Source organism: Sabethes cyaneus, chromosome 2 (genome assembly GCF_943734655.1).
Source record: "Sabethes cyaneus chromosome 2, idSabCyanKW18_F2, whole genome shotgun sequence".
NCBI classification, from domain to species: Eukaryota; Metazoa; Arthropoda; class Insecta; order Diptera; family Culicidae; genus Sabethes; species Sabethes cyaneus.
In genome coordinates, this window is record NC_071354.1 from 25699520 (window position 1) to 25710998 (window position 11479).

General features: G+C 42.4%; 1 protein-coding gene across 1 annotated transcript; it reads left to right on the plus strand.

The window, feature by feature from the left end:
- Positions 1 to 2317: 2317 nt before the first annotated feature.
- Positions 2318 to 7651, plus strand: LOC128735203 (uncharacterized). The gene has a single exon (XM_053829696.1). The coding sequence runs from the start codon at positions 2318 to 2320 to the stop codon at positions 7649 to 7651; it is 5334 nt and encodes a 1777-aa protein (XP_053685671.1).
- The last annotated feature ends 3828 nt before the right edge of the window (positions 7652 to 11479 follow it).

Sequence of the window (11479 nt, forward strand, 5' to 3'; positions counted from 1 at the left end):
GTCCACAATTATCGGGAGATTTAAAACTCGGTAAGGGAATGGTCTTTACTGAGATCGACCAACAACTAGCAGAACAGATCTGCTTCTTTGTTGTTCGTTCAAACATCTGGTTTGATATATCAGTAGGCCAGATTGTAGTTGGCCAAATCGACCCCCGCCTGGGGCGCTAGGGGACGCCAAAAACGGCCTGAACCTCAGGAAGGTACTCTCGAGTGTAGTGAACTTCTGGAAACAGGGAGTTGGATGGAACATGTACGACAGTCTGATAGTAAAAATAATAAACTTCGAAGGAACACTGCTAGAAACGAGGATGCGCCATATCGAGCCTTCGTCAGGGTCACCAGTCACCACAATGCCACGCTACGGCTCTAGAACCGGGTCTAGAATCTGCGTCCACAATCTGATAAAAAATGTGGTTCAAAACAAAATCGGATCAAAAATATGGTTCGAGATCTGAATTATAATCAAAGCCAGCTTGAGAATCTGGTCCCAAATATGTATCAAAATCTGAAAAATTTTGTCCAAAATATTATTCAAAACCTGGTTTAAATTGGTGATAAATAGGTGGTTCATAATTTGGTCCAGAATGATAAAAGTTCATCTGGTTCAGGTCCAGAATCAGGTCTTAAATATGACCAAAATCTAATCGAAAATGTAGTTCAAATTCTTGTTTATAATCTGGTCCAGTTTGAGAATCTGGTCAAAAATTTCATCGAAAATCTGTATAAAGATCTGATTAAAATGTGGTTCAGCCCTATAATGATTCTGGTCCAGAATGTGGTTCAAAATCTGGTCTGTGAGACTCTCTCATTAAAAATCTAAACAAAAATGTGGTCCAAAATAGTATCCAAAACCTGGTCCAACTATGTTAAAAATGCGGAACAAAATCTGGTCTGGAATGTGATGGAGGTCCAACGTCTGGTTCAGGTCCAGAGTTTAGTTCAAAATACGACCAAAAACTAATCAAAAATGCAGTCCAAAATTGGATCCAGAATTTAGTTAAAATCTGTTCCAAAATTTGTTACAAAATCTAGAACAAAATTTGATAGAAAAATGTGATCCAGGATCTAGTCCCGGTCCAAAATACTCTCTGATGGATCGCCGCTGTTCTTTATCATTTATTTTGCTGCATGAACACCAGCGGGCGTAGTAGCTCAATCAATAGTAGCTCAGTCAGGAGTGAGTAGGATTCGGGTCCATCATATCGGCGCGCGAGCAATAGGTTCAGTCTGCAATCAGTAGCCGAATAGAACGCAATAAATGCCAAGGTGTAAAAGTCACTCTCGTTCAATAAATTCACTAAAGTAAACGCCACAATTCTTTTGATTCCGCTACGTGAAGATACGCACGGCCGTGTCCAGCTGTAAACGCTCATCAGTGGCTCTACTCGTGATTTCGGATTCGGTGCAGCTACGACAAGTTCACGATCGGTCACAACATCTGGTGCCGTGACCAGGATCGTGATAGCGACTAGACGATCAAAGAGGCCATCGTAGCTACTCCCGACGCCGGAGCTGAGCCTCAAAGTTATTAGTCTTGGATTATTCGAAGCGAACTTCTATTGGAAATTGTATTCGCGCATGGAAATTATATTCGCACGGCTGAAGTAGATTTGTCGTCTTCTGGAGCAGGAAAGCCGCCATTTTGTTAAGAAGCGTCTTTACTACAATAATGATAGAAATTATTCCGCCATTGCTAAAGGAGCATCCTTTGTGAACCATCGACACGTCATCGCGCCGTGACATCCGTTGTCATTGCTGAGAATCTGCTACGCCTTTGGTCTTCCGCAGACCAGTCCTCCACAACAGCGAACTGGTAGCCTGCAGTTGTCGCTGCTAGCGCAATTTGGACAGTAGTACCAGTAATTGTGATACAAATCATTCAAGGCATAATTTGCTTTGGAATCGGTGAGTACCATTCCAATTGCCTTAATATCCGCAATCGGGTCTACTGTGGTCTTTTGTTAGGACTGGCCGTTCGTCTCTTCGGGATACTTGCTTCAATCTGTACCAGCTGAAAGTGCCAACCTCGGTCATCAACTTCTTCGTCCGATAGCCATCGTGCCCGTTAATACAACTATTCACTGTTGGACAACCGCTGCTTGCCGACGACGTCATACTTGCAACATCCTACCGGTTGAGGACATAACAGGAGAAATCAACTGAAATTATAATTTCAAGGCACATTTTGCCTTGGAAAGGGTGAGTACCCTTCCAAGTAATTCATTCTTCTCTTGTCGGGTCTATCTTGGTCTTATTCGACAGGCTTACTCAAATTCGTGAATCTTATCTCCGTCGTGTGATTCTATACAGCGAAGATGGCAGACGAACAAGTGAAGGCGCAATTGCTGGCAAGACGGAAGACGCTGATTGATTCTTTGGGTCGGGCAGAGGCCTTTCTAGCTGAGTATGACATCTCACGTGATCAGAACCAAGTTCAATTGAGACTTTCGCACCTGGATAATGTATGGGCCAATTTAGATCAGGTGCAATTGAGTATAGAGGACATGGAAACTTCGAAAGAAGGTAGGGCGCTGCATGATGAGGTTCGCGCTATGTACGAGCCTCGTTTATTCACAATAAAAGCAAACCTGTTAACCAAGCTAACCCCCCTTATTGATAATGCACGTTCCCTCCAAACCCCGCATGCAAACTCCACTCTCTCGGGCATAAAATTGCCAACAATCGCTCTTCCTGAATTTGACGGCAATTATAATGATTGGCTCACTTTTCACGACACGTTTCTTGCGCTAATTCACAATAATGTGGATGTACCGGCCATTCAAAAGTTCCATTATTTAAGAGCCGCTGTGAAAGGAGAAGCGGCTCAAACCATTGAATCGATATCGATTAGTTCCGCCAACTATGCTGTGGCTTGGGAATGCTTAGTGAACCGCTACGCCAATGAATATTTGCTGAAGAAACGGCACCTGCAAGGACTTTTTAACATTCCATCTATGAAAAGGGAGAATGCGTCCACCCTCCACGGATTAGTGGACGAGTTTGAACGGCACATAAAGATCCTGAAGCAGCTTGGAGAACCGACTGAACAGTGGGGCTCCATATTAGAACATTTATTATGCACTCGATTGCACGACGATACCCTTAAGGCTTGGGAGGACCATGCATCTACGGTCAATGATCCGAACTACCGTTGTTTAATTGAGTTTTTGCAGCGGCGTATACGTGTGTTGGAGTCAATTTCCGTGAATAATGATTCTAATTCCGCGCATTCAGCTGGACCCAGTTACACGTCAAGGAAGCCACATCAGTATTCTTTTCCCACGTATGCCTCGACAACCGGTAGCGCCGAAAACTGCCCAGTTTGCCACCAGCAGCATCCGTTGTACAAATGTCCTAAATTTAACGAATTATCAGTATTGGAGCGACAGGAGATTGTGAACTCGAAAAGACTGTGTCATAATTGTTTGAAGAGTAGCCATTTCGCCCGTCAATGCATGTCTAATTCCGTTTGTAAGCGCTGCAATCGCAAGCATCATACACTGCTTCACCCTGGTAGGACCAATTTCACCCAAAATGTTTCTAATGCCAGTTTAAGCTCTAGTTCGGGACCATCGGCTGGTTTGAATATGGAGAATAATAATGCTACTACAACTGAATCATCGCTACAAATGTCAATTGCGGCCACCAGAGGTATTCATGGTAGTGAAGTCAACAGGGCACCACAGCCGCATTCTGAAAATGTATTTTTGTTAACGGCGGTGGTGCAAATTATCGATTCGAACGGTCAGCCGCATCTCGCTCGTGCTCTTCTTGATAGTGCCTCGCAACCAAATCTAATTACGGACCGGTTAGCTCATTTGCTCCATCTGAAACGAAACCGCACAAATGTCACTATTCTGGGGGCCGGCCAGCTGTCAAAGCAAGTAAAGGAATCAGTTGTGGCACAGGTTAAATCTCGCAAAATGAACTTTTGTTGCACCGCAGAATTTTTAATAATGGACAAAGTTACAGCCAACCTTCCCGCTCAAAATGTTTCAGTTTCGGGGTGGAAAATCCCTCAAGAGCTTTTTCTTGCAGACCCCTGCTTTAACAAAACTCAGACTGTTGATATGGTATTAGGCGCGAAGCACTTTTATTCATTTTTTCCTAGTTCAACAAGGATCCAATTGGAAGGACAGCTTCCACTATTGGTTGATAGTGTATTCGGGTGGATAGTCACAGGATCGGCTAATTCGGTGCCACTTTCGCAAAATTTAGCTTCGGTATACACTTGCAATGTGGTCTCCATGCTTTCACTGGAGGACAGTCTAGAACGCTTTTGGCAAACGGAAGAAATAATGGTCAAAGATAACTACTCAATCGAAGAAAGACAGTGTGAGTCCCATTACCAGTCTGCTACCGTTAGACAAGGAGATGGAAGATATGTCGTTCGTTTACCACGTGCTCCAGATTTCGACGTAATGTTAGGAGAGTCTAAAACAAACACCATGCAACGGTTTGTGCGTCTAGAGAAACGCCTAGAACGGAACCCTAAACTGAAACAGGATTATCATGAATTTATTCAAGAGTATTTAAATCTGGGACATATGCGATTGATTGAGGTGGAGGATAACGACGTGTCCAAAGCATACTACCTTCCACATCATCCCGTGATAAAGGAAGCAAGCACTACTACCAAAATGCGAGTTGTTTTTGATGGTTCAGCCAAGACATCCACAGGTTACTCGCTGAATGACGCTCTGCGTGTTGGTCCAGTTATACAGGATGACCTTTTTACGCAAATCCTTCGTTTTCGTACTTATCCTATTGCACTAGTCAGTGACATTGCCAAGATGTACAGGCAAGTCCTAGTGCATCAGGACGACAGGCCAATGCAACGTATTTTTTGGAGATTTTCGTCCGCGGAGCCCATTCGCATTTATGAGCTATCTACTGTTACCTACGGTCTCGCTCCGTCATCGTTTCTTGCAACACGAACATTGCAACAGTTGGCAACGGATGAAGGAAATGCTTATCCACTTGGGGGTCCGGCATTGCGAAATAACTTTTACGTTGACGATTTTATAGGAGGGGCCCAAACAATAGAAGAAGCTATACAGCTACGAACAGAACTCGCTGATTTGCTGTCCAAGGGAGGTTTTATTTTGCGAAAATGGAGCTCCAACAAACTTGCGGTGCTTCAGGGATTGGATGAAACGCAGATCGCTACAAAGTCCACTGTGCGCTTCAGCCCTAACGAAACGATTAAGGCGCTTGGAATTTGCTGGGAACCCGAAGCGGACTTGCTACGTTTTGATTCGAATGTCACCAGCCACGTGTGCTCTCCAACAAAACGGTCGATTCTTTCAAACATCGCCAAATTATACGATCCGCTTGGCATAATCGCGCCCATCGTCGTAAGAGCTAAAATCCTCATGCAAGAGTTATGGCTATTGTCTTGTAAATGGGATGATCCAGTGCCAGAGACTATACGGCAAAAGTGGGAATCCTTTCATTCAGAGCTTACTAACATTTCATCATATCGCGTGCCACGCTATGCGTTTTTGTTAGAATCCAAGGTGCAGCTTCATACTTTTGCTGACGCTTCAGAAGCAGCTTATGGAGCATGTTCGTATATCCGATGTGAGGATAGCAAAGGAAACGTTAAGATTCAATTGCTGGCGTCCAAATCTCGAGTAGCTCCCCTCAAGCGTCTTACCGTTCCCCGGTTGGAACTGTGCGCAGCAGTACTGGCTGCTCATCTTCATGATCGTGTGAGAGGCGCTATTGGTATGAATGTGGTTCAATCGTATTTCTGGTCCGATTCCGCTGTTACGTTACAATGGTTGCAGTCCCCTCCAAATGTTTGGCAAACGTATGTTGCACACCGAGTAGCTGAAATACAACATTTTACCAGTGGGTGCGTTTGGTATCATATAGCGGGCAAAGAGAATCCAGCTGACTTGGTGTCACGTGGAATGTCTGTACCTGACTTTCTTGTTAATGATCTGTGGAAACAGGGCCCGCGGTGGTTGGTGTACCCTGAACATGATTGGCCAATCTCTGAGCCCCCTTCAGTTCCTGAAAATCTACTTGAATGCAAATCTATTGCCAAAATTTCAGCGTTCGTACAAGAAACACACATGCATCCGTGGTTCTTACGATGGTCTTCGTACACAAAGATGCTCCACGTCATTGCCTATTGCATGCGCTTTGTTGCAAACATTCGCGCTAAAACCAGAACACAGCCTCAGTCAATGGCTAGCGCTAGCAGAGCTTTATCTGTCGAGCAAACTCGCAAGGCAAGTTTATTTTTAGTAAAGCTCGTGCAAAAGGAGGCATTCGCCAATGAAATAAAAATTCTAGAAAAGAAAGAATCGTTACCAAATGGATCAAAATTTCGACTTCTAAGTCCGTTCATTGATGAAGAGAGAGTGTTGAGAGTGGGGGGACGCTTGAACCTTTCGCAGTTGCCCTACCAAACCAAACATCCTGTCCTACTCCCTGATGCTCATCCTTTCACACGTTTGCTAGCAGAACATTATCATGTCAAAATGCTTCATGGCGGCGGGCGTCACTTACTAACTGCAATACGTGAAGAATATTGGCCTTTACAAGGTCGTCGATTGGCACGAAGCGTCGTTCGGAACTGTTTTCGTTGCAACCGGTTTAATCCCGTTCCTATACAACAAACAATAGGACAATTGCCGGCTTCCCGTGTCATTCCTAGTATGCCATTCAACGTAACTGGAATAGATTACGCTGGTCCCGTCTATCTCAACCCTGTACACCGACGCGCGCCAGCCGAAAAGGCATACTTCTGTGTATTTGTACGCTTTGCTACTAAGGCCGTTCATATTGAGTTGGCAAGTGACTTATCGACTCAGGCCTTTCTGTGTGCCTTCCGCCGTTTCATTGCCCGACGAGGACGACCAGCTCACGTCCATTCGGATAACGGGAAAAATTTTGAGGGAGCTAAAAATGAAATGGCAAGACTTTTTAACATGCTGGAAAGTCCCATCGAACAAGAAAAAATCGGTGCGTTTTGCATCAAAGAAGGAATAACCTGGCACCTTACCCCACCGAAAGCTCCGCATTTTGGTGGATTATGGGAGGCGGCGGTAAAAACAGCAAAACGACATCTATTTCGACAGCTTGGCGCTTCGAGACTGTCATTCGAAGATATGAGTACAATTTTAGCACAGATAGAAGCGCAAATGAATTCAAGACCTTTGCTGCCGCTCTCCGAAGACCCCAACGACTTGTTGGCCTTAACACCAGGCCACTTTCTCGTCGGTACTTCAATGAACGCCCTGCCCGACCCAGATGTTAGCCATGTTCCGATCAATCGCTTGGACCATTATCATAAGCTGCAAATGTATACGCAAAAATTTTGGGAGCACTGGAAGCGAGAATACCTGCAGGAACTTCAAAGAGACACTAAGCATCGTAGCCTCCCAGAAAAAATTCAACCGGGCCAAATGGTAATCGTGGTAGACGAGTTGCAGGCACCAATACGGTGGCCACTCGCCCGAATCGTCGATGTTCATCCAGGAAAGGATAATATAACCCGTGTAGTTTCACTGCGAACGTCAAAAGGAATCATAATGCGTCCAACAACCAAAATCTGCCTGTTGCCGTACGCCGCATCATCACATCAACAGGAATCAACGCTTTCGGCGGCCACCAACCAACAACTGGCCGATTAGGCGACACTGCGGACTATAAATTAAGTTGCTGCACAGAGAAATCAAATTTTATAATTCGCGCAATCGTACTTGTTAAGCTGTAATTTATTATTATGTTTGTTTATGTATACTATATATTTGTATTGAAGATAGTTCTTCAAGGCGGCGGGTATGATGGATCGCCGCTGTTCTTTATCATTTATTTTGCTGCATGAACACCAGCGGGCGTAGTAGCTCAATCAATAGTAGCTCAGTCAGGAGTGAGTAGGATTCGGGTCCATCATATCGGCGCGCGAGCAATAGGTTCAGTCTGCAATCAGTAGCCGAATAGAACGCAATAAATGCCAAGGTGTAAAAGTCACTCTCGTTCAATAAATTCACTAAAGTAAACGCCACAATTCTTTTGATTCCGCTACGTGAAGATACGCACAGCCGTGTCCAGCTGTAAACGCTCATCAGTGGCTCTACTCGTGATTTCGGATTCGGTGCAGCTACGACAAGTTCACGATCGGTCACAACACTCTCCAAGTCCAGAATCTGGTTCCAAACTTGATCCAAAATCTGCTTGGTGGTTTAAAATGTGATCAAAAATGTGACCCAAAATCTGGTTTATACTCTGGTCCAGTTCCAGAGCCTGGACCCAAATTTGGTTCACAATTTGGTGCAAAATCTGATAACAAAAATGTGATCCAGAATCAAGGCAAGATCTATAATCTGGTACAGGTACAGAAAGTCATCCAAAATCTGATAAAAATGTGGTCCAGAATCAGGGCAAGATCTACAATCTGGTACAGGTACTGAAACTGGTCCAAATTTGGATAAATATGTGGTCCAAGGTATCCCAAAGTTGGTCCAAATCTGATAAAAATGTGGTCAAAAATTTGGTCTAAAATCTGATGCAGCTACAAGATCCAGTTTAGATCCAGAATGTGGTCCAGTTCCAAGATCTGATCACAAATCAAGTTGAAATGTGATGAAATATGTAACTTAAAGACTTATCCAAAAGCTGGTCCAAAACCTCATTAAAATGTGGTCCAAAATCTGGTCCAGAATCTGATGCAGGTCCATGATGCGATCCAGACCAGGTCTGGAATGTGGGTCCAAAATCAAATCTAAAATACGATCCAAAATCTGATCACAAATCATATAAAAAATGCAGTTTAAAATTTAGTCCAGAATCTAGTCCACATTCGTTCCGAAGACTGAAACAAAAAGTGATAAAAAATGTGGTCCACGATGTAATCCCGGTCCGAAATCTGGTTCGAAACCTGAACGAAAATCTGGTTGGTAGTTTAAAAACAGGTCAAAAAACTGGATGTGTCCCAAAATCTGCTTTAGGCCCAAAAAATCTTATTAAAAATGTGGTCTCAAATCTAGTGAACCTGGTCCAGAGTCAATATCCAGAAGGTTTAATACAAAATCTAGTCCGAATTATGATGAAAGAAAATGTGTATCAAAATGTAGTTCTGGTCCAGAATTGAGTCTAGGTTCAAAATCTGCTTCTGGTCCAGAAGTTGCTCCAATATCTGGTCCAAAATCTCATCAAAAATGCGGCCCAAAATCTGGTTCAGAATCTAGTCCAAATCTGTTCAGAATCTGATTAAGAAAAATAATAAATTTGAAAGGAGCATTGATTTCAGGAACAAGGGAGTGCTAAATCGGGTCTTCGCCATGGACGTCACAATGTCACGCTACGGGTCTATAGTCCAGGCTCGTATCTCGATTTCAACTGGAAGGACTTATTCCAGCATCAGAACATGTCTCGCGCAATACACAATCTCGGCCGAGTTACTTTACGCTACCGTCGCGAGAAACGATATGAACAGTTCGGTGCATCATCGTATCGGCAATCATCGGTATCGTTTGGATTTCAACCGCATTCAACGACCAGACTACTGATTATAGTCAGTCGTCTGCAGTTGGTTAACAAGTAAGGTTTGGGCGATTCTTTGTAGCCGTAAAAAAGACTTCGCACAAATGGCGATCGTCACAGCCTCACAGGATAGTTCCTGTTTTAACAAAATGAATTAGCTTAGGCCTTTTTATTGTGTTATAATTAGTGTAGCGGACGATATTAGTATATGAATATAAGTATTTTTCCTCATATTCTTTGCTTTCTCCCTCTAACATAAAAAAACAATGTCCATGTGCTAGTGAATGTCAATCGTCTGATATCAAAACACTTAAAAAATTTTACCGAACACCGCAATTTTTTGACAAAATTAAAACTGATGAACGTTCGGTAAAAATTTCGGTGATGGATCTCAATGTTTTCGGACCTTTAGTAACGTTTGGCGTCACCGAAATTTTTACCGAACATTCACCAGTTCTAATTTCGTCAAAAAATTGCGGTGTTCGGTAAAAAAAAATTAGTGTGAAGGAACCAAGCTGACGAACGCAAATCATAAAATTATTTTATCTAAAAGCTTTATTAGTGAATGAAACTATGATAAATTAGCTTCATCAGTGGATGCCTTCCAGCCGGAAAAAAGGCACTTTTTTCGTTGGGGGATTCAACTGCTTTGTCCATTCATTTGAAACTTTGTAGTAAAAGGCAATTTACCTTGCAGGAGCTGCGCGTATGCCGAATGAAAATTATTAGTCGCATATACAATTAAATATTATTATTTGTTACGAAGGATTATTTGGTACATTGTAGAAAAATTGTTATATCCATGTTTAATTATCTCCGTATGGATAGGATACTCCATATTTCAGTTTGAATGACTGAATTTGTAGAGTATGCTCTCAATAATGCTTGTTTACTTCCTCGTTTTCTTTCATTTCCGACTCTTCCAGACTTGAACGGTGAAAAACTTGGTCCACATGGCTTTCATATTTGATAAAACGAAACTCGAATGCTCCGAACTCTATTTATAAACGGAACGGTCCAATGCGATCATAGCTAAATTAAAACAAATGGTTCCGTACGACCCGTCCACCAAAATATTTCTGTGTGATCATAAATTGAAATTATTCGGAACAATTATTGTTGGTGAAATAAATGGTTTGGTCCGACCATATAAGAATTAAATGGCTCGGTACGACCATTGATAAGTGAAATGATTCGGTACGACCATTGTTTAATGAAGTTCGTGGTTTGGTACGACTATAGATGCATGAAATGGTTTGGAATGACCACTAGCGAATAAAATGATTCTGCATGGCATAGAATTAAATGGTCCGGTTCGATTTTATCTTAGACAAATGAAACGTGTCGGTATGTTTATTGTTGAATAAAATAAATTTCTGCTGTTGGCCTAATGAAGCGCAAACAGTAAGCCGAAACGTAATCAACGAAGTTTAATATTTAATCGAATCGAAATCAATTTGAGCACATGCTTTTATGTGCTTTTAATGCGCTGCGATTAAAATCCAAATCATTGTTGAAAAAAGCATTTAGTTCGGTACGACCATAGACCAATGAAATGGTTCTGTACGACCATTGATAAGTAAAATGATTCGGTACAATTATATTTTGAATGAAATAGATACCACGGTGATTAGCAAAGGTTCGTTTGCACTCCTTTTTGTGCACAGGGAAAACAAAAGAATTCTTCCAGCACTCAGGAAAAACTCCCATCGTCAATGATACATTGAAAACCCTAGCTAAGGGCCCTTCAAGAGTAAATGCCAAACAGCAAAATAGCGGTGGACATTTTTACACACAAATCGGTAACACCTTCTACAAATGGTATTCTGAGATTATTTTTAATTAGCTGTGTTACAAAATTCAAGTAAATCATGTGAAGTGAATGGAGTAATTTAATAAAGTCGATTATTTTGTCCAAAATGTGTTCTTTGAGACTAGAATTTGGGTATGGTATAATATTCGATGTGATTTGTGTT